At 41.1% G+C, this 23,169-nt stretch overlaps 3 protein-coding genes across 6 annotated transcripts; 1 reads left to right on the top strand and 2 right to left on the bottom strand.

The window, feature by feature from the left end:
- Nucleotides 1-551: 551 nt before the first annotated feature.
- On the bottom strand, nt 552-2,817 carry LOC130183778 (gap junction beta-3 protein-like). Of its 2 annotated transcripts, none has more exons than XM_056399463.1 (2): nt 2,568-2,817; nt 552-2,085 (listed from the first exon to the last, which is right to left on the bottom strand). In XM_056399463.1, exon 2 carries the CDS (start codon nt 2,001-2,003, stop codon nt 1,272-1,274), a length of 732 nt encoding a protein of 243 aa, XP_056255438.1. In that variant the 5' UTR covers nt 2,004-2,085; nt 2,568-2,817; the 3' UTR covers nt 552-1,271. The 2 variants fall into 2 exon arrangements, with proteins under 2 accessions (XP_056255438.1, XP_056255437.1); XM_056399462.1 differs by having other exon boundaries at nt 2,624-2,816.
- An 813-nt stretch (nt 2,818-3,630) lies between these two features.
- On the bottom strand, nt 3,631-5,286 carry LOC130183794 (gap junction beta-4 protein-like). Its single transcript, XM_056399487.1, has 2 exons — nt 4,594-5,286; nt 3,631-4,458 (listed from the first exon to the last, which is right to left on the bottom strand). Exons 1-2 carry the CDS (start codon nt 5,127-5,129, stop codon nt 4,158-4,160), a joined length of 837 nt encoding a protein of 278 aa, XP_056255462.1. The 5' UTR covers nt 5,130-5,286; the 3' UTR covers nt 3,631-4,157.
- A 1,072-nt stretch (nt 5,287-6,358) lies between these two features.
- Nucleotides 6,359-20,726, top strand: zgc:91944 (uncharacterized protein LOC436941 homolog). Of its 3 annotated transcripts, XM_056399484.1 has the most exons (11): nt 6,359-6,811; nt 8,105-8,215; nt 9,521-9,950; nt 10,280-10,365; nt 12,001-12,111; nt 13,294-13,518; nt 14,458-14,614; nt 16,365-16,447; nt 17,172-17,267; nt 17,632-17,750; nt 18,670-20,726. In XM_056399484.1, exons 2-11 carry the CDS (start codon nt 8,134-8,136, stop codon nt 18,814-18,816), a joined length of 1,536 nt encoding a protein of 511 aa, XP_056255459.1. In that variant the 5' UTR covers nt 6,359-6,811; nt 8,105-8,133; the 3' UTR covers nt 18,817-20,726. The 3 variants fall into 3 exon arrangements, with proteins under 3 accessions (XP_056255459.1, XP_056255461.1, XP_056255460.1); XM_056399486.1 differs by lacking the exon at nt 13,294-13,518; XM_056399485.1 differs by lacking the exon at nt 6,359-6,811 and having other exon boundaries at nt 7,941-8,215.
- The last annotated feature ends 2,443 nt before the right edge of the window (nt 20,727-23,169 follow it).

The raw sequence follows: 23,169 nt of genomic DNA, 5'->3' as shown, positions 1-23,169 counted from the left end.
TTACCCATTGTGCGTTGAATTTCAGCAACTTCGATGTAAACGAGCACAGGTGCACCTACGCAGGGCCTCCTCGTTTTTTTTGTGGATAGAAAACAAAGTATGGAAATGCCTTGTTAGTATTTGCTACACTTCAGTTAACAGACTTTTATTTTTTTAGCATTAAAAGGTTGTTCTTGCTAAATGTGGCGCGTTAAGGACATCAATTATGCTAGTTCCGGTGTCAACACCTGAATCAAAGCCTGGAAATATGACGGATTAACTATGCACTATGCAGACAAATGGAAGTTCCGAGGTATTATTAAAATCTTAACATCACTTATCACTGTAAAGTGATTAATGAGTACCACAGAAGCTATAGTTCATGAGCATTGTAGGAATTCATTGTTGACTTTTTAGTCAGACATATGATACACAATCATCAGATCTGTGAGTGGGATCATTGCCATGTGTTCTCAGGGCTTCACAGCCTTCACATGATAATGTAGTGTGCCTGTGGTGCCACCAGGTGGAGAAAAGGCGCCATTAAAGGAGAAAAAGGCAGATAGTTCCCATGAACGTGCATTTTCTGTGATTTAATCCAAGTGGAAAAGAAAACTTTATTCTCAGTGCTTTGACAATCTTTTACAGGGAATACATACAACAAATATTTCACTTTTGGTAGTTATGCTGACAATGGTCACAAATGTATAAACGCCACCTTTTAATTTAATGATCAATTAGTCCATTATGTACCATTCTCTGCTGGTACAGAAATATTTATTACACATGGAAAATAATTCTAACATTATAAGGCAGAGAATATTTGTGTCAAAGAGGTATATTTACATAGAAAATTAAAATACTCTTCACTTTTTCCACATCTGTCTTAAAACACACACACGTCCATTTGTAAATTGAAAGTGTTACTAGTTGCTAGAAATATTCCTCCTGTCCATCACAGCCATGTAGAGAACATTTCCTATAATGTAAAGAACATGTGGGACAAAATCCCCAGCCCCGGTTCTGTGGAAAAATGCATCCTGTAGTTCAGCAGTCTGAGTTTGACAAATCAAGTCGATATCACCCATATCTTACATTTCACATTAGCACGGGCAGGAGGAACAATTGCAACCAACAACTTTTTCAATTTACATAAAGTGAGGTGACTATTGCATTAAGCCAGACTTGAAAAAAGGTGAACTTATCCTATAATAGAGAAAAAAAAGATAACCCTTTAGTTAATCAAATAGAAGTATAAAAAGACATCTTGATTGTCTACACTGGATCTCCAACTAGGATGGAAGAGAGGACTTGCAGCCATCATAGTCCAGGCCAGGGTGGATCTTTCTAGACGAAGTGCGGATGCTGCCTCGATGTCTGAGATTCACCATCCGGGTTGCAATCAGATAAAAAATCTCACAGATGTTGAGCACCACGCACAAGACAGACGCCCCCACCATGAAGTAGGTGAAAATGGTCTTCTCAGTGGGCCGGGCAATGTAGCAGTCCACCAAATTGGGACAGGGACTGACATCACACTGGACCTTCCTGGGCAGCCTGAAGCTGTCGTAGACATAGTGGAGCAAGTAGAGAAACGTGATTTCAAAGGTGGTTTTGATAAACAGGCTCATCAAATATGTCCACCAGAGACCACCGTGCTTTTGGCCCGGGTTGTCGTACAGCCGAGTATTCTCGCCGTGCTTGGCCCGGTACTTGCGTTCCCGCTCTTCTCTGTAGGCCACGTGTAAAACCACCATGAATGAAGGGCAGGTGACGAAGATGAGCTGGAGGGCCCACAGGCGAATGTGGGAGATGGGGAAGAAGTGATCATAGCAGATGTTGGTGCAACCCGGTTGGCGGGTGTTGCAGTCGAAGTTTCCCTGGTCGTCGCTCCAGACGCGCTCAGCAGCCACCACGAAGACCAACACCCGGAAGACGAAGACCACTGATAGCCAGATGCGTCCGAAGGCAGTGGAGTACTTGTTGACTCCACTAAGAAGACCCTGGAGAAACTTCCAATCCATGAGTTCAGCTTTGATTTGGTTTTTTGACCTGTGGCTCTTTAGAGGTCTGTCTTTAAATGTTGCAGGATGGGAACTTTATAAACTGCAAGATTCAAAGGCAAAGTTAGTGAAATAGTATTAAAAAAATCATATAAAATCAGCTTTGAGTTAGCAAAAATATTCTGTTGTCTGTTCCAGATATTTTTTGATAGGTGTTCTCTTTTCCGATCAAACATTTCACTGATACTCTGAAACCTCAAAAATCTGGGCCAGTCCTCACCAGTTATAAATGTTGTCACTTACTTACAAAGTTTGGTACTTTGAAGAGAGATGCCTTCAATAATTAATAAAATACTTGCTTGTTCGGCACATAAAACCTTTCACAGTGCACAAGGCTGGTTACAGCCTCATACACCTTTAGGAAAGTGAAGGCTGAAGTTTGAACGTAGAGTTATTCTTTTTCTTACGTCTCACACTGCCAGTCACTACAGTAATCAACACTTGAGTTCTTCTCTTAAATTTAATCTTCTTTGCTTTGCAGAAAGTCTTAAAATTGAATACGATTAACCAAAATTATTAATTCACCAAACATGACGTGACGAAACAAGTTTTCTTAGCTTATGATAAGAAGTCCGGTTTACCACTCAGTCGATCATGTCCCGCAGCTCGCTTTGGGTGACTTCTCTCCTACAGTGGGTCTCCAATATTGAGTGAGTGGAAGAATCAACTCTTGGCCATAACCTGGAGGTGTGGCCACATTTGGCATCCACCCTAAGTTCCCTTTAAAACTCCAGCTACCTATGACATATTTTTTTTAAGCCTCTTGTCTGCATCAATTTATCTCAGAGCTGACACTATGCTAAGAGCTCCAGGAACAATGAATGTACTATGGCAGTTGTAGAGTTAGACATCACCAAATAAGGAACTCTGTAACAAATTGCCACTGTGCAAATTAATAAAGGTGATATAATACATAACAAGTGGGCCTTAGCAGACCTTGTTTAGGTGTGTTTGTCTACTCTGATCACCACGTTTCTTTACAGGTGACTTCATATCAGTTCCACTAAGTAGCTGCAATGTGGAGATATGCCCCTTTGTAGCCTTTGATTAATCAGGATTAAACAGGGCCACCACCTAACATTTGTTTGAGCAAGCACTCTGGGACCTTTAAACTACAACTCAGATATGGAGAACCAATGTCGCAAAATCAGATACAAGCTTTTTTGCTTGTTCATTTTCTCAGGTAAAAATGTGATGCAGTCACTTCCTTATTAGCACACTCAGTTTTATGATACTGTCCTTAAATAAATGTATTCTCGGTCTGTTGCTCTGCCCTAGAAGTAATGCAGGATGTGTTTAATTGTCATTAATATGTTCTGAAACTCACTGTGGGAGTGGTGATTTTATCAACTTTTGTCAATAACGCTACTCCCATCACTAACCACATGTTGATAATTTTGTACCCAAGTGATTTTTGTACAGCACGTGGTTTTTCTGATAACTTTTAAACATATTTTAATCCACACGCTTAATCTCTGTTGGTTCAATTAACTCCATACTTCTACATCCATTTTTATCTGGCTTGCAGAGAAATTACAGATGTCTTTGCCAAAAACACAACGGACAAAGCTTCGTTCAAAAAATTACCTGGAGGATACACATCATCAGTTTAATACCAAAGATTTCTGAAACTTTTCATACATGGTTAAATAAAGTCAACAGCAATTTTACGGAATGGTGGTTTATTGTAGATAATATAAATGGCATCTGTTTTTATTTCTGGGGTAAGTTAATGACATTGCGTATGCTCTTTCATTGATATTTTCCTCACTTCCAATTTATGTTAATGTACACAACAACAAGTCCAGCCAATTTAATATTTTGTGGCCATGATATTCTAGGAAGAGATAACGAAATAATAACATATAATCATGTAAACAGACAAAATAAATCACCTCTATTATATATCAGTCATTTCAAATTTCAAACTTATACAAAAGTATTACATATTTGTTCAGCTCAACAATATTAAGGGACAAAAACATTACATATCTTTGATGTAAAATTGTTTTAAAAATTTTGTAAACAACAATTCTTTACAACGGCCAACAGTATAAAATCCGCCTAAGAATTTTACTTTGTTCTTTTAAGTCAAACTCATTATATCGATGTCTCTCAGGACACTGCTATGCTGTACGCTGGGGCTGAACTCTCTTTGGCCTGAGTGGCTTCTCCGTTGCCACTGTCGACCATCTTTGCCTTCTCCAGGACAGGATCTTTGTATGCAGAGTTTTCCTTCCCAGTCAGAGGAGTCCTGGTCATCATGAAGGAGTTCTCTCTCACGGAGCGAGGTCCTCCTCTGCAGCACTCCCAGAACCTCTTCCCACATAGGTAGAAGACCTCGCAGAGAGTGAGGAAGATGCACACAAAGCTGGTGACCACCATGAAGATGGTGAATATTTTCTTCTCTGTGGGCCTGGGGAAAACATATAGTCAAATATGAGCGACACAGCATTAAGAATTATTGATCATTTTTAAGAAAGAAACTTTTTTAGTGGAGGTCAGAGGCCAAGTTAAGCCACTGTGATTCCAGGATCTAAGGAGCTCTTACCTGGCAATGTAGCAGTCCACGACATTAGGACATGGGTGTTCATTGCATTTGACCAATGGAGGGAAGAAGGTGGCCTCGTAGATGTAGAACAGCAGGAAGACAAACACGCCATCCACTGTTATCTTGAACAGCAGGCTGAAGAAGTAGGTCCACCAGAGACCCCCTCGTTTCTTGCCTGTGTTATCGTACAGAGGGGCACAGTCTTCTCCGTGCTTCAGCCGGTGTTTGCGCTCCCGGTCATCTCTGTAGGCCACATGGAGAGTCACAAGAAAGGACGGGCATGTGACAAAGATCAGCTGGAGAGCCCAGAGTCGGGTGTAGGAGATGGGGAAGTAGTGGTCGTAGCAGACATTGTGGCAACCGGGCTGGCGGGTGTTGCAGTCAAAGTCCTTCTGCTCATCGCCCCACACCTTCTCGCACGCCACCAGGAAAACCAAAAGCCTAAAGATGAAAACGATAGCAAGCCAAATACGACCGAACGCGGTTGAGTACTTGTTCACCCCGCTAAGGAGGCCCTCGAGGAAGGCCCAGTTCATGGTGTCGTCTTAGATATTAGGCTGGACCCGCACAAAGAAAAAAAACCTTAAAAAACACCCCAGAATTTGGCACACACTCTGCTGAGTGCTCAAATACAGATGGCTTGGACTCACTCTGAACTGAGCATATCAGGCACAAAGGCTCTTTAATATAGTACTTATTACTGCTGCCTTCTTGGCACAGGTTGAAGGGGAGGGAGGAATCCTGAGCAAAGCAAACATAGACTCATTCTTCAGCTACAGTCACTAGTGGAACTGGCGATAGCAAACACCTTGACTAACAGGCAGGAGAAGTATAAGCCTCTTTTAAACAGAGATCGCTCTAAATTGCCATTAAGGAGGCCCCCTCATTATGCCACCTTTGCTTGTTTACACTGAATCAAACAAAGCATAATGCCGTCCCAGTGTGTGATTTCAGACAGCACGCCGGTACCGAAATCAGAGTCGTGACGTGCAACACAACAGCATCTGTCCTGTAATGGGCCCTCCCTTTTACACAGATGATGATCTGGCTATGTGACTACCTCCGCTGCCGGAACAACCCCCCCCCCCCCCTTATTCCAGGTTTGTACCTTTTGTACAGAACAACATTCCTGCCTTGAACAGGCAGTATAAAAGGGGCTAGATTGCTAAACATTATTTCACACATGACCCCTGCTGCTGCTCAGTGTACTACAAGTTAAATGTAAGATATTCAAATAAATAGTTTCACATTTTGGTAAATACCCTCATGTGCTTTCTTACTAGGAATAAGATGGGAGGAATGTGTGTGAATATGTGTACTAGAAAGACGCTGGATGCTCATCCCATTATAGATTTCCAAGATTACAGAGAGCCACACCAAAATCAATTGATTTTAACATTAAGGACCAGTCGTCTTGGTTATCAGCTATGACATTATTCAGCTTCATGACAGAATGTAGCTGGAGGGATTTAAGGTGGACACAAACAGTTGTATTATCATAATAATAATAACTATTGTTGTTATTACAAAATTATTAATAATATTTAGTCATTATATTAATTGATGTTGTTTACTTCCAATTCTTGTAACTTCTTCAATAAATGCTTGCAAATGAGACAGGCACCTTACATCTGCAAACAGACCATAGACTCTACTGTATATAAAGACACAGAGCCACTTATGTGTTGGGTGGTGCTGCGTCAAGGTAGATATATTAAGTGACATGTTTTCCTTTATCAGGCAAAATAAAAGGATAAACTATTTAACTGCTGAAAATACAGTACAACTAAAAGCTGTTTACAGTAGATATGTGTATGAGCGTTGTTGTTATTTTAATTTCCAAATACTTTCGTTAAAATGCAACCTATACTCTAATTTTGGCGCATTGGGTGTTTAAATAGAGCCATGGTATATTTTATAGTAGGTACAGTATAACCGGAAATCATTATTATAATTTTTGCTTGCTTGACTGGTGTCGGGTGAGGGGTCATAAATTGAGACAGACTCCCCACACTTGCATACACTATTTCCCCACTGCACAGCTGAAAGACAATATGACCCTGCACCGTTCACCCTCTGGTCGCTAGTTAACAGTCAGCTCCGGACCGAGGAGTTACTTTCTTTAGTGGAGTCGGGTGGACCGACACTTCCTCTACAGTTTTCACCATCTTCCCTCTCCGTCCAGCCGGCTGCAGCTATCTCTCCACAGCAACGGGAGGTAAGAGAGGGTGCTCCGCGGTGGGACAATCCGCTGCTAGCTATCAGCTAACTTTGCTAGCTAGCGAGCTAACTCGTTAGCAACTGGCTGAGTTCCAGCCCCTCGACCTAACACACAAAATGTTTGCTTGCATCCACGTTTAACCGTAAAGGTTTCATTGACAGCAGTTCGTCTAAAATACTGTTATACTGTTAATGAAACCTCCAAGGTTTAAGTTTTAGGTAAGTTGATAACCGACACTAGACCGACTGTAGGGTCAAGTTGGCCAGGCTCAATTGTTGTTTCCTATAACCTTCAAAATAAAAGCGTAGTTCGCCTACACGGATCATTCTCCCACTAAGAGTAAGCTAAAGAAGTGAAACTAATGGAATCAGCAGAATCCTAAGATTAAATTGATTTGAAAGTGTGGTGAAATTTGTCTCTGAATGTTTTGAGATTGCCAGTTTTTAGATTGACGTTGCCAGAGGGTTGCATCAGAGTTGAAACAAAAGAATTTATTGTTAAGCTTATCATTCATCTAAGCATATGCAATTTATTCTCTGGAACCAGCTGTTAAAATATGAAGATTTACTGCCTTACTTTGTTCCATATCACTGTAAATTAAATATCTGTGGATTTTGGAGTGTTTGGCCGTATCAATTTGAGGACAACATCTTGGGCTTTCTGAAGTTGTGAATCGGATTTTTCACAACTTCATAACATTTCACTGAGTGAATGGTTAGGCATTTAATTGAATAAAATAATGAGTGGACTATCATAAAAGGAAATGATTGTTAGTTGTGGCCTTAGTTAATATGTCTATGGTCAACTGAATTGACAAAGGAGTCTAAGAATACCCACTATAAATAAAAGGCTATTTTAGTCATTTTAAACACCCAGGGACTACATGTGAAATTGTGCAACAGGGGGCAAAACATCCATAGGTTTATTTCTCAAAAATAATAGCAAGTAAACTCTAAGCTCTCTGCTCTTCTGTAAATATAATCCATGCAAGGTTCAAACCCCGTTTTTTTTTGTTTTGTTGGGATGCCACAAAATACTTTTATTGTGAATGATATATTCCAGTACTTCCGCTTTGTATTTGCCTCGCGCTGGCGAACTTAACACAACAAAATAGCAAGCGGCTATGGATGTGCGGCTGGTGCTCAGGGGAACCACGCAGAGTTGATGGTGTTAGCTTAGCCAACATTAGCCTGCTAGCGAGTTAACTGCCGCTGCAGGTTCGCCAGCATGCTAATAGAGGCAGCTTAACCGCAGCACACTGCAGCAACTCTCGTGTCTTTCTGTGTAAAGGGTCCAGCCGAGCTGAACTCCGCTGAGCCATGCGACAGTGGTGTGTCCCCGCTGCGACCCCACGCACTGAACCACTCCCGGGGCGCCTGTCTGTGTCACCCCCTCCATCAGGTAAGGCTGCCTCAATGACGGGACATCGTTTTTACTTACTTTTAAAGCCAAAACCAGCTCGTTGCTTTGTTGTGAATCTTTTGGTTTCGCACAGAAAGGAAGCCAGAATACCAATATGAGAACAGTGGCTGACTTAAATAACTTTGACTCTGATGGTTGTCCGTCTGTCCCGTAAACATAACATTTCAAACGGGATTCTCGGCAAAGATCTGGCAAGTTAACTCTTGTCCTTCTTATCAACAAACGTACATACGTGACAGTTCTGGACTTGAAGCATCCCAGTAATAATTGTCCTCCTGGTGAATTCGGCACACATCCCATTTAACAAAACCAACTTTTTATGGGCAGGTGGTCCTGCTCGTTGTAGCTCACCACTGTTTTTATTGGATGGCTCTGCAAAATCATGAAAATATACCAATGCCGATTGAAGAGTGGGTTTTAATACATTTGTAAATCACATCAAGTTGTGTGCCCCAGGTGTCATTTTTCAATTAGGCAAGGTCATGTCAAAGTGCTAGGTTTTCTAAATGAGTTGCATGCAATATTTACTCTTTAATCTGTACAATTACAATTTACGCTCCCCACAGCTCTGCACAGGACACACAGGTATAGAAAGTAAAAGTATGGATGGGTATGACTAGGCTGAGGGGACCTGATGTTAGGCTATGTATGCCAGGGTGATCTTACTTTAATTCCACCCTGGACAAATGGAGCAAGGTTAGCCCCAACTGTCTGTGCCAAGTGTTTTGAATCGGTGCCAAATTTTTGAATGACCCAAGGGTTCTTCAGAGGAGAATGCAGTCTGTTTCTTTTCCTAAGTTGACTTTTGTAAACCAGCCTCGTGTCAAGTCAGAGTTATTTGATGTAAGCATAACTAAATAGTTCAGTTATTTGCAGTTAAAGTGTTGTGTTCAAGAGAAATGGACCTTGACAAAGGAAGGGTAGTGTTTGAATTCAGCCTTGCATGTCTTTTTTTATTTGTGTTTTCATCTATTAATAATTCTTTCTTCATTTATCAGTTTGTCGGCAGGTCCTGTAAAAGTCTGCAACTTATTCTCTAAATTTAAGGTCTTTCAAAGGTGCTGAGTAGAGATAAATATAGCAGTATATGTCCTGGTAACACTTTGTGTAGTCTTGGGTTGCTGTTTATCTGGTGAGGATTCAACCCGGCGACGCAGACCTTTGGTTTATTAATAGAGCTACAGTTGGTTCATATTCACTTACAAAATTGGTGTTGTATTTCATTCAGAAAAGCTGGTCTCAAGTTCACTTTGGCAAAATTTACACCCCTCATTATGTATGCAGATGCCAGAATGGAGTGCTGTGAGGTGGAGCCACGCTACACCATTGAACAGATTGACCTCCTGCAGCGCCTACGTCTATCCGGCATGACCAAACCTCAGATCATCCACGCTTTAGAGTCCCTGGAGAGGCTCGACCCAGACCACCGCCCGTCGCACTGTGACTCTCACCCGGCCCCGTCCAACAACACCCCCACCACAGCCGCCCCAGCCCCATCCTCATCATCATCCTCCTCCTCTTCCTCGCTCTCCCTGGCATCTGCTACCACGCAGACCTCCGGCCTGGACGGCGCCGCGCTGTCCCCAAGCCATAGCTACGAGGCCTCGCCTCCGCCCCTGTTCCCTCCCAGCGTGGCCGTTCAGAGGTCGTTCAGTTACGACATGATGGGAGAGGAGGAGTGGGACCTGGAGGAGAAGGTGGAGGAGTACATGAGGTGAGAAGGAACAGGGGAGGAAGGTGGTGCTAATTGTTAAGAGAGAGCCAGAGATGAATTAGTGCTGGGTGAGGATGAGTTGAAGAGAAAGACCAAAAGAATAGTAGAGACAAAGAGAGACTATTATAACATCAGATAATAACAGCCTCTGTCCCCAGAGGTGCAGACTTGTTCTCCAGAATTTTAGTGGAGTTAATTCAGGTCAGGTGTTCAGGGATGGCTGAAAAAAGAGAAGCATCAGTGAATAAGGTTAGTCAGAGCAAAGGCTTGTGCTTTAACCACAGTCTAATGGTTCTTATGCCATGACGGGGGTTTTGTTGCTTTTACAGGAGAGACAGCAACCTGGTGAAAGAAGAAATCAAAACTTTCCTCAACAATCGCAGGATCTCTCAGGCAATCGTAGGCCAAGTTACAGGTACCCTGCTTTTCATTACAGCTTATTCAACTGCCTCAGTAGCAGATGACACATGTCAAATGTCATTCGCTGGCAGTCATGAATAGTGCAGACATGTGGCGGTGTGAATCTCATCCTTCAGTTTGATGTTGATTCGAACAAGATACATAATTGATTGTTGTTTCATTAAATAGAAAAGGAATTATTCAGTTCACTGAATAATATTATGAAGTATAACTGGACATCAAGCGAACTGGTCATGATCAGGGGCCCTGACTGAGTATGGAGCTTTATTTGAAAATGTTACCTGCAATAATTTGTACACGTTACAGTCACCTGCATGTATGAAAATAATTGTAAGATAGCGGATGTGTGTTTAGGTTCTTTTGTAGAACGAAAAGTCTGTATTTTCAGGAGCAAGGAGGTGCTTTTACTGACTTTACAGTAGAGAATACTAGAGCTGCAACCAATTTCATCACTGTTCAATTTGCACATTATTATTATTTTTATTATTTTTTACAGTGAATTGATTCAGCACTTCTAAATGTCTGAAAATAGTGAAGAATGTGCATCATAGTTTCCCAAAGCCCAGCGACATCTTCAGATGTCTTGTTTTGTCCTTCCAGATTTTCATGGAACTACAACACGAGAGAAAGAAAAGCAGCAAGTTGTTTCGAAACTTTTTGAAAATGATTAATTGATTATGAAAATATTTGGTGATTATTTTTCTGTTGATCAACTAATTGATTAATTGACTAAATGCTTCAGCACTAGGGAATACCCGCCGCTGCAGCGCTGGTGCCAGGAGAACTGTACCTTTATTGTGAAATTAAACAGGACTGTTATTTACCTGGTATGAGCTGCCTGAAAGTTAAGTGAGGTGGTGCAACTTCACTTAACTTAACTTTACCAACAATTCTGATAAGTGGTTAATAGTTTAAGACATTTTCTTGCCATCCATTCATTCACTAGTTCCAGTTTCTCACATGTGAGAATTTGCTGCTTTTCTGTGTTTTTATATCATTTTATTTAGAAAATCGTGAGTTTGAGAAAAATGTGGTTCATTTTTCACTGTTTTTGGACGTTTTATAGATTAAAAAATAACGATAATGATACAATCAAAGTTGCAGCCTTTTAACACAAATAACTACACATGAAATTATAGAACATATGGTTCAATGGTACAACAACCCTTTGTCATCACCAGTTTTATTTGATGAATAAAATATATAAAAGAGGCTGCTCAGTGTAGATGTGACTCTACTGGACTAAATATGTTTTCAGGCAGAACCTTTATAATAATAGATGTAATAAAACATGAAGTAATAGGCAGGTTGCTATTGGTAATGCACTAACATAGAAGGGCTTGTACCTTTAACTCAACCTCTAAACAATAATGGAGCTACAATCACAAGTAGCTCAATGTTCACATCAGCAAACTTTTTTTTTTCTGTCCTCCCTGGAAAAGGTTTTGCATTAAATTGCATGTCCTTAATTTAAGTATTGACATAGGGCTGGTTTCATTAGCTGAAACAGTAGTATTACACAGCTGGCTCGCAGCCGATCTCCATAGTACAGATGCTGTTGGTGCACCGTGTAATAAATCAATGTCTTTAATTTGTTAAGATAACATGTCCTCCTGCCTCACGCACGCAGGCATCAGCCAGAGCTACATCTCCCAGTGGCTGCTGCAGCAAGGCCTGGAGATGAGCGACTCCAAACGCAGAGCTTTCTACCGCTGGTACCTGCTGGAGAGGAATAATCCAGGTGAGACGGGTTGTAGAATTAGAATCAGACTGTTACAGAGCAGATGAGTGGAGTATACAGTAGATCATTACAGGGATGATGGATGTGAGGCACGGGAAGACTAATGATGAGAGAGCTGATCAAGGTTGAATTTCAGGTTAATGATAACAGATTACAGATAAGATACTGCAGGAAGGAAGGCTTGTATTAAAAAGATAATATTTCTTGTCTTTCATGAATATGAACCACTGCTTGCTAACCTTCCCCTTCCATCTTTACCCCCCCACCCCCACCCTCTCTTGCATGGTAAACCCACACACCTCTAATTCCTCACGCTAACTCCATCCTGGTCGTCGAGCGCTGTGAGGTCAAGGAAGGACACGAAACAAATCTATAATTTCAGAGCAAAGACAAATGATAAAGGTAGTCCTGTCACAGGAGATGCTAATCAATAATATTAAGGCTTCTGGTTTGGAAATGAAACTTTAGTGGGTGGATGCGGTTTGCCTGTGCAGGCTAGAGTAACAGCTTGGGTCGGTGTTGACCTCTCCATGTCCTAGGATACAGGTGTACATCTACCTTAAAAATCTGGTATGGTTTTAAACAGCTGCACCATACCACATTAGCCGATGATGCTCACAGCTTTTATTGGTTTGTGTCAGACGGCGTGCATTCACAATAAATCATGTCAAAAAGTCGCAGTTTTTACGTTACCAGTTCTATAAAACACACGAAGCCACTGATGGACCATCTGCTGTCGCTGCTGCCTCCCTTCATCTTAATCCTTTATTTTTTCTTCCCTGCCCACCCAAGCTCTTCCTTAGCTCCTCTGTAGTTCTCAGCCCTGATGCTGGAGGTACTCTGGTGCTGGTTTTCATTCCTACATGGCTAACAAGCAGGCTATTAACAATGATACTAACATTAACTACGTTTCTCTGCAATGTTTCAAAACCAATGCGGTCACAATGCTTTGCTTCTGACGGAGGCTCCTATTGACCTGAACAACTACACTTGAAAGAAGCAGTCAAAATTTTCAATTGGAAAATGCATTTTAAAAAAAACAAAAAAAAAAAAGTGTATTATGATTGGAAATTGCCAGACAGGTCTACAGGAGTGTGTCAGTAAACCCAGTGAGCCCAAACCTGTCTACAGTCTAATCCGTGGCTGTGGCCTGCCTGACCATTGGTTTTGTCCCGACTGAAGGGCTGAGGTGGAGTGAAAGCCAGCACAGCGTGAGTCCCATGCCCAGGGCGAGGGGAGGGGACAGAGACGGGACGGTAGCAGGGGCAAGTGGCAGCCTCCCCAACATCCTCCCAAACCCCAACACCAACCTCAACCCCAACCCTGTGTGGAGCAGGCAGAGAGAGCTGCTGATGCACTTGCTGCCGTGGTACACTGCTGCCGCCGCAGCCGCCCAGGCCCAGCCAGGTAACCAGTCCCTCCCTGCCCTGGCCTCAGCAGCTTGCAGCAGGAGACGCCTGCTCATGAGCTGGCCTGCATGCCATTAAACCCATAGCCATTTTCTCAGTAGAGAAAAACTAGAGGATTGTACCCCTAATGCTAAAAGTGAAGTGGCTCCATACTATTGAAATCCTCTTGACTTTGCTGTAGTCACAGCAGGTTCTTGCAGGCTGTTACGCTGACTGTTCACTTCAGACATGGCTTAGTTTGAATATAGTGTAGCGGCTAAGTGCAGGTTATAAGCAACGTTTATTAGAACCATGGATGGACCAGACCAATAAACTAATATCAGCCATTATTTTTGCCGATATTATCTAATTGCAGATATTTCTGTATCAGCCTGTATATCAGAGTCTCACTATTCTGTACTATTTTCAGCATAGAGTGGGAGAGGCCTTTTAAATTTTAATGATGCAACCTGATTTAGTAAACGAGTGGTTTGACTCATCGACTTTACACACATAGTGGTGGATTTACGAACAATTGGTACAAACCAAACCAGGAGCTCATTTCCTGTGACAGACTACAACTGTTCACTTTTATGATGAAACAGACTTTGACACTGTGTATTGTTCCTGCTGCGTTCACTGGAGATGGGAATTGTTGCTGACACAACCTGGTTGCAGTTGGCTTTAATTTAGCTGAATGTTTGTCCAGTAAAACTGAAGCAATCAGTAAATGGTAAATTAATTATTTGAATATTATTGAGGCCATGGACAAGCACCACCTGTGTTTGTGTTAGCTGGTCCGCACGTGATAACTAGTTGTATGTCTCTTACTTTGCAACTTAAGATCCAGCTTCCGTTCAACTGGTGCAACGGCAGCTTGAGTCCAAACATGATCACTCTCATCTTTGTTTCCACAAACTCTCAACAGTTAAATTGTTCCATGTGCTCCCTTCTTCAGGTGCCACCTTATCAATGCGGTCTTTGGTAAAGGAGGAACCTGATTGGAGGACGGGGATCATGTCTGGTGACAGAGCAGGGATGGTTAGTGGGCCACTGAGGCTGCGCAGAGGAAGCAGGTTCACCTGGAGGAAGGAGTGCCAATCAATCATGGAGAGGTGAGTGAATCTTAATGGAGTTAATTTGAAATGTGTTGCTTTCATATCATGTTGTAAAATGGAGAATTCTTCTTTAATATACCATTCGACTCAACTTTAAAGGAGGAAGCTCTGCTCAGGAGCCCAATGTTCGAACCCTAAATACACCAACTTCTAGTCAAAAATCTAGTCAAGTGAAGCAGATTTTACTGTATATGAAATGAACCTGGGCTGTAACTATGATCTGATGCTTATTTTCTATTAATCATTTAATCGTTTGGTCAATGAAATGTCCAAAAATAGTGAAGAATCACAATCTTTCACAGTCACAATTTCCTACAATGTGACATCATTATTTCTTTTATTCACCCCTGTAGTGAAAGCCTGTTTTATATTCAGTTTTCAATCACATAGGATGAAGAAAAGCAGCAAATCGTCACATTTTATAAAATTGAACCACTGAATGTTTCACTTTTTTTTTTTTTTTTTTTTTTTTTTTTTTTTTTTTTTGCATGAAAATGACTTATTTTAGTATTAAGTTTTCTCTGGCAAGATGGGATTTGTTGATGACATTTCAATGTTTGTTTTGCTGTAAAAGGCAAACAAATGTCTCACTTATAGATTTGAGTTTGTGTTTTGCACTAAACTGTTAAAAAAAAAAAAAAAAAAAAAAAAAAAAAGATGATCAAGTCCAGCCGAGCTTTACAGAAGACTCCCATGAGTTTGAACATGTCAGTACTTGAAAAATTCAACCATCAAGTCCTCATGACTATCATTCCCATACGATAGGAATGTATTATATGAGGTAAGAGTCAGTAGTAATAACCTCCTTTAGTGTGTTAGTGTTGTGGCTTCCTCTCTTTTGTGCGGTGCAGAGGGATTTGGCTCATGATGCAGTTTTTTATTCGGTGTATTATGTCCCCGCTTCTCTGTCCCAGACAGTCTTCTCAGAAAGATGCAGAGAAAGAGGAGTAGGCATTCCTCTACCCGCGGCGTGCAATTGATTTCTCTATTACATGGTTGCTGTAAGTATAGGGTGCAGACCGGCCACTCGCAGTAATAAGACCACACAGGGCCTCAGACAACACTCACCAGCAGTGCCCTCGGATTACGCAATTCCACTGCAGTGCTGATCCTTATGAGCTAGTTTAGACCCAAGGACGATAAAGTAGAGGTGAAGATGATGTGGCGTGTGTGTGTGTGTGTGTGTGTGTGTGTGTGTGTGTGTGTGTGTGTGTGTGTGTGTGTGTGTATTTGTGTGTAAGACAGAGTGAACAGGATAGGGCAACCCGGAGGGTGAGAGGATAAGAGAGCTGAACGAAATTAATCCCTGTGTGTTTTGTAATGTGAGATAATAATTCTTTTTCAGCCATGAGGGGATTTAAAGTATGTAGACATGAGTAAGGAAAAACAAAAAAAGAAAAAAGGTTTTTACCTGGATAAATACATTTCTGTTTATACCAAAGATTCCTCATATTTGAAGGCATAAGGAGAGATTTAAGTGTGTAAAGCTTTAATTGCAGAAATTAATTTACTTAATGCATCCATTAATCTATTCCTTTACAGTGAGGCTCTCTCCTGACGCTCCCCCGATGTATAAATATTGTCCTTCCTCTCCTCTGGTTCAATACAAAGACTAAAAGTTGATGAGGTGTAAAATGAGGGCGTAACTAGCGCTGCTCAGACTGGTGCCGTCTCCTAATAAATGTGGAGCCTGTGATGTAATATGATTTAACTGTTTCCAATACTGTGGCTGTTTTGTCTCTTCCAGTTTCTTCATGGAGAACCAGTATCCGGACGAAGCGAAGCGAGAGGAGATCGCCAGTGCCTGTAACTCTGTCATTCAGAAGCCAGGTACTCTGTGGCGTTTTCACTGTATCGAGGCCCGTTCCTGTCAGAAATGACCCAGGGCAGCGGCCAAAAATAGCTCAAAGTCTGCTCTCCCACTTTGAATAAAAATGGCATTCTGCATACTTGATCTGAATTAGTTTTGATTAATTGATTAGTCAGTCAGGAGATTAATAATACATTAATTAATGATTAATAATAAAGTCTGTTTTGATGATTGATCATTTCAGTCAGTAAGTAAAAATTCCAGATCTTTGCTGTTTTCCAGCTCATAAAATAAAAGGTTTGCTGCATTTTGTTTTTGCCTCAGATCAATGTAGATATTGTGTTTTCACTCTGTTGAGCAGACTAAATATGCAGTTTGACCATATGTTATTTTATTTCACATTGATGTGCAAATTGTATTGTTTGATACATACCACTGTAGCATTAACCTGTCACCCCAGTACAGCAGGGTTAAATGTATGTTTGAAAGACATGCAAGTATATACAAATAAATTAAAAATAATACGTACCTGCAGTTCTTGTTAATCCAGGTTGAGTCCTGATGACACATGTGGTGTGAAGTACTTCTGTGTACTTCTTTTTCTTCTTGTGGTCCAGCACTGGCTCCTCCCAGTGGTAGTGTCTTAAAGCTGTGGTAAACAATATATTTTTTTTAATGACAAATGTGTTTCTGTGCTGTTCGCTGTCGTGACAAATGACTGTCATTTTTTGTTTGATTACTCAGGTTGTAAACTGTCCGAGTTTGAGCGCGTGACGGCGTTGAAGGTGTACAACTGGTTTGCCAACCGCCGGAAGGAGATGAAGAGGAGAGCGAATATCGGTGAGGACCTGATAACTTACTTTACATGCAGTAGGTCAGTGGTTCTCAAAGTGGAGTCCTTGAGGTGGTTCCTTTTTATTTTCACTATAATTCCTTCCATAAGTCACACACTGACAGAATGCGTGACTGTTCTGGTGATGGGTTTCAAACACCTTCTGTAATCTTACCAGATGAAGGTCCGTGGTGTAATTTGTGTCACTTTAAGGGTTCCTTGATTTGAAAAAGTTTGAGAACCACTGCAGTAGGTGGATTCATATGAGGAGGATTGTCTCCATCAGTAGACGCTGGACACTTTGCATGTTTATACATACACATTTATACGTCCTGTGTTTCCAATCTCCGCTCTCCTGTTGAACACAACTAGAGGCTGCCATTTTGGAAAGCCACGGAATTGAGGTGCCAAGTCCAAGCTGCCATTCAAATGGTGAGGAGGGAGAGATGCACGAGTTCGCTGATCAGGTGACTCATCGATTCTCAGAGCAAGTAAGTCGACATGGAGACATTTGGCAACTAGTGAAGAAGAAACAAAAAACAGACGGACTACAGAAGTAGTAGTAAGATTCATATGCTGTGACCGTGGTGCTTTAAAACTGTTATTTCAAGCTATTTTTAGCAAAGAGAATTAAACCTTTGGACCGTTTTCACATCACATACCACATACGTTTGCATTCATGCCATGCTTTTAATACAAGCACAGGTTCTAAAAGACGCTCTAAGGAAAGAAATGGAGTCACCATTAAGCGATGATGACTTGGTGAATAAAAGAAGGAAAACACATCGTCTGTATAATTTTTGTCATGTGATCGGCATTTTGTGACGATCCGCCATGTTTTAATGTTTTTGTGCAACATTTCCAGGAAGTTGTGTCATGATTGGTCAGATGCATTCCTGGCACCAGTGAAAGGTTAGAAAATGGAGCGTGGGGTCTTTTCCACAGAGTGAAATTCTGTTGTTGTTGTGAAAGAGCTCCCTTCCCGGTGTGTAGAGACCTTAACTATTAATGAGACCTTTATTCCATTTAGGTGTGGCAACAAGCCATGCTAGCGAGATATATACAATGCAGCCATAATAAATACTGTGGCAGGTGATCATAAGAGCCAGAGTCTACTACACGGAGTACAAATTGAGGAATTGCCAGAGGTCATGAGGGGCCACAGCAGAAACTCGAGCCAGCTGTTGGCTGCTCACACCAGGCAGGACGACATAAACGCAGTCTGTAAAGAGCCGCTTCGCTAACCTTACGAGCTGACCAAGCCCAAAACTGCGAGTGGGGACCTGAAGACTGGATAATTTGAAGCCTCAAAAGGCTCCAAACAAACTACCGACAGGATGTATCTAATAAAAAATAATACCGAAATCCATATATTTTTTGCTCATATGTCTGCTGTTTATCTTTCTACAGGAAGACACATCTTCCCAGAGGATTGTTGACCAACAAGACCCCTCCTCACTGGCTACTACAGAGGTGGCAGCCCTGCCAAGCCCCACCCCTCAGGTCCTGGAACAGAAAGAGGAGGATTCAAAAAGGGAGACTGTGGATGAGGAGTGACCAAAGCCAGTGTAATTTCGCATCATCATATTTGATTTTTAATCAGATGAAATAGGAAAACAATAAGTGTCTCCTCCTCCTCCTCCTCCTCCTCCTCCACCACCCACATAGGGCCTCTGTGGCCTTTGACACCCAAAAATCAAAGGGATAAGGGTGCTGAATCTCGCTGAGGTGCCTCTGATGGTAAGGAGGCCACTGTATTTATCAACAGTAATCCTGCTTATATTAACGGCAATATACAGTATATAAATATATATATATATCAATATATATAGAGCATTCCAAGATGGTATTAAAAAGCCTAAATTCCTTAGAGGGAGAATTATGTAAAGGATACCTCGCCCATTTTAAGCTAAGCCTTTTCTGTTGTCTTTGCTACATGCCTTCTTTTAGCTTTTTCAGAGTGGTTGTTTGATGGACTGTGGTGACACGAACGTGCTGAGCCTGCAGGTCAGGTTGTGCTTGGTGGGGATAAAGTATGATATCAAGGATCTGGTTTGTGGTGACAAGAATTCCCTCTCTGCTTGCTCGAATGTCTTTGACCCCATCTGGTTCGTAAGACTCTTAACCTCAATCAATCAATCGATTGGGCAAACAAGTCGATCAATCAACGAGTGCTGTTGCTATCAAATCCGTAAAGCCCTGAGGGACAACTGGAATCTCAGGTAATCCCAAAAAATGGTGGATAAAGACGGTGAAGAATTGCACCAGGTTTCTTTTGTGTCTTAACATATGCTTTGTTTTCTTCATCTTAACTGTATTTAACCAAAACAGGATGTGTTATTTATACCTTTTTATATTAGCAAAACAAGCCTAGGACAATATATATCATAGTGTCTCTTTGTCATCTTGTCTTCTTTGTTATACTGAATGCTGCTCTTTGGTCATTTTTGTAGTCTACCCTCATTTCACAATCTGTCTCAAACCTCAACTCAGCCAGTGAAGCTAGACTAATTACATAAGTCTACTCTGATTTTTTTTTTTTTCTTTATTTCTATATCTCTAACGTTTGAAAAAAACGCTAAAAACAAATGTGATCAAAAAAAAAAAAAAATTATAATGTGTTGGCCTACATGCTACAAGCACCTTCTCTCCTATTGGAATAAGCTAAAGCTTAAAGCTCTTGTAAGTTGTTACGACTGCAAAGCTGCACTTCAAAGTGGATCTCACTATAATTGAAAGAGGGGAGAGCGACACAGACTATTACCTGCGTTTGGACCTAGACATGTACATAACCCAGAAAATATACAGGTCTATGGGTGCTTTCCTTCAAATTACAGTAGCAGTATATAGAAACTGTTATTCGTCAGACTTGAAATATGAATAGCTGACTTAAACTCTGCATCATGTAGTCCCTTATATTCACTGGCCCAAGGCCTTGGGAGTTTACTCCCTTAATGTTCATGAAATGGACAAAGACGCTTGTTCTCAAATGGCCCCCCAACAGGGCGCTACCATGTTACCTCCTATTGCCAAAGCTATGCCAAGGTAGAGATGAGCTACAGAAACCTGTGCTTACAGGAGCAGGATATGACACAGTCACAACACTATAGATATACAGTACGTAATAGATAGTTTATTTGCTCAGTACAACACTAGCCAACTCTAGCTTACCTCAGAATAACTGTATGTCATGAATGTGTTACAAGCTGACTGTCATGAAACACTGTGACAGCACAGCAGCCATTATTGTGACTGTTTATGATATGGACAGTGTTATGTAGCATTTATGACGGTGGGGTTTGCCCTGTGTTGTTAACGTATAACTCACCTCAGACAGTTCACTCGTCCGGCTTTGGACAGGAACCCCCCCCCAAAGCTGCACGCTGTTTCTGATGAATATGCTCCTCTCTATCTGCTTTTATCTGACAATGAGAAAACAATAACGATAATAAAAGTGTAAACAATCAGTCTGACACGTCTCGATTTCTTTTCAGTGGTTTAAGGAACATGCAGCTGGTGTCAACATGATGAAACCTGACTCTTGGGTCGCCAAGTTGAGACAAGTTAACGCCTCACCCTGTCAGCAGATGCTAGGTAGAACTGAATTATTCAATTAATAAATTATCAGTTATACGTCAATTTTTTTTTTAATCACTTTTTTTATTCAACACTAGAGTAAATGTCTTGTTAAAATGATTTCTGCAGTGAAAGCTCTTATGTTTTCTTATGAATTCAGTGCTGATCTCAGGAGAAGTGCTGGCGCTGTGTGATGGTATCTGGTGAAGCAGACGCTCAGCTGATAACTGAGGCATCTGAACAACAGGGTGAACAGCTCTGTGACCTCTATCTATGATTAAGTCTGTTATTGCCACCAAAACTCTGAATCATGGATTAAGTAAACAGCTGTTTCATGAGCTCATGGGGTACATGAATTGAGTTCTACCTGATATGATGGAAGCATGTGCCCCTTCCTTTTTTCTATATAATATGAATATAGGATCAAAGTTGAACTCATTATTACCAAGTGTCTGTGTTACCCTTCTCAAATTAGTTTTATTTTGAACATGAATGACACGTTAATTTCTGAAATTTTAGCCAAAGTGCCACCTTTTTATAAAAGGGTAGTAGCTGACTTCTCAACACAAGATGGCGACATCGTCACTCCTCTATAAATCAAAGAAATGTGTTTGCATAGACAAGGATAAAATGTGTGTGGTCATTATGGAGACAATGAGCTTGTCTGAATCAGGATGTGTACACGTCGCTGTGATATACAGCTGTAATGTGATGAACTGCAGGAGGAGACGGTATCAGGTAGCGAGGGCACAAAATGACAAGCAAATACAAGAAAATGTGAAATGTCATTAAAAGGTGTTTCAGGAAGTAGTCGGCCCTTGACGGTTGCAGCCTGAATTTTAAATGGATTCACTTTTTTTTTTTTTTACTTCTTGTCAGTGGCTTCAGATTTTCTTTAAGGTTGCATAAACAGGTGGTTCCACCAGGAAGGACCGGGTCTTTTGTCAGACACTTTTCTGTTACAAGTTTTGCTCTGTGTTGGTTTGGCTGTGTCCTCGTACGACCTGTGTCTGTTGCTGTGTAAAATACATAACAACAACATAACATTATACTGGTCCCAGTGATGTAGGCGACGTTGACTGTAACATTAACTGGAGCTTCTGCTCAGACATGTACTGTTTTCTGTTAAACTGTAGACATGCGGTTCCTCATAAATCATGGGCAAATTAATTTGACAAATTAACATGAATTAAAGAAATTCATATATTTTTCACTTTCAGTTTTCTCCACTTTAGTCTCTTTTACAGACGTTGCCTGGCAAGATTTCCCCAGCCGCCTCTTTGTTCACACTTAATGCCCTAAAGACTAGGTTGTCTTTTAAATTTATAATTAGCTAAAGCCACAACTGGTTATAGTGTAAAATGAATTTACTCCAGGTCCCTCATTATTACAGCATTTGTCTCGACTGTGTGCAGGTGTTCCTAATAAAGTGCTCAGTGAGTGGAGGCTGACTGACTTTGTGAGTGACCATTTGTTGCATAAAAGCACAGAGTCTTCACATATTTCCGGCTGTGTTGCTAAAAGTTTGATTTCTAACCAATAAACCCACTTTGACCATTTTGATCAATCAAAACCAAACCAGAAATAAATGATACATTAGTACAGGAAACTAATGTGAAGTCAACAGCACAGAGACTCTGTGGAACCTGTGAAGTATATGCTACCAAAGCTGCAGGGGGTTACAGTGGAGTAATGAAAGGAGCTTTGGGAAAATCCCTGCAAACTCAGATGGATGAGTTATTAAAGAACATGTAAAATATATGGGTTTGTTCCCAATGAATGAATGCAGAGTCTAAATATTCACCATAATTTACAGAAGCCTGAACTAAATCACACATGATTGTGATCAGCACAGGATTATTAACTTTGGACATGTAAGGACATGTTGTTTCGACAGCACATATTACACTGAGACATTTATTGTCATTGCATCCTCAATTTCAGAACATTTGCTACATTTCATCTCTTCCTACTGAGTCCAAACTTTTCATGTGTGAAATTGGGTGAAAAACTGAATCGAATTTAGAAGATTTGGACATTCTCAAAATGGTGGAAAATCACAAGGTCAAAATGGAAGTTGTTTTTTTTTTTCTAAATATAAATCTTCCATAGAATCGAGGGAAAAACAGGAGTTTTCTTCCAGCTCGTGTGTTTCAGAAGTTACAGGCAACAAAAAAAATATGAAAGTTGTTTCGAATGCACTAAGTTTGGTTGCTGTGGTGATGAGTGCGTGTGTGTGTGTGTGTGTGTGTGTGTGTGTGTGTGTGTGTGTGTGTGTGTGTGTGTGTGTGTGTGTGTGTGTGTGTGTGTGTGTGTGTGTGTGTCACAGAGTTC

The sequence above is a fragment of the Seriola aureovittata genome, chromosome 16 (genome assembly GCF_021018895.1).
Source record: "Seriola aureovittata isolate HTS-2021-v1 ecotype China chromosome 16, ASM2101889v1, whole genome shotgun sequence".
NCBI lineage: Eukaryota > Metazoa > Chordata > Actinopteri > Carangiformes > Carangidae > Seriola > Seriola aureovittata.
The sequence above is the reverse complement of the archived record's forward strand: the minus strand, read 5'-3'. Positions and strand labels throughout refer to the sequence as shown.

What these genes read in the sequence shown, in the direction of transcription:
- LOC130183778 (XM_056399463.1), bottom strand. Translation starts at nt 2,003, where the DNA reads ATGGATTGGAAGTTTCTCCAGGGTCTTCTTAGTGGAGTCAACAAGTAC.
- zgc:91944 (XM_056399484.1), top strand. Translation starts at nt 8,134, where the DNA reads ATGCGACAGTGGTGTGTCCCCGCTGCGACCCCACGCACTGAACCACTC. An exon ending in GCTGGAGAGGAATAATCCAG is followed by an intron (nt 12,112 to 13,293) that starts GTGAGACGGGTT and finishes TCCCGACTGAAG; the next exon opens with GGCTGAGGTGGAGTGAAAGC. An exon ending in GAAGAGGAGAGCGAATATCG is followed by an intron (nt 17,268 to 17,631) that starts GTGAGGACCTGA and finishes GAACACAACTAG; the next exon opens with AGGCTGCCATTTTGGAAAGC.
- LOC130183794 (XM_056399487.1), bottom strand. Translation starts at nt 5,129, where the DNA reads ATGAACTGGGCCTTCCTCGAGGGCCTCCTTAGCGGGGTGAACAAGTAC. An exon ending in GTGGACTGCTACATTGCCAG is followed by an intron (nt 4,459 to 4,593) that starts GTAAGAGCTCCT and finishes TGTTTTCCCCAG; the next exon opens with GCCCACAGAGAAGAAAATAT.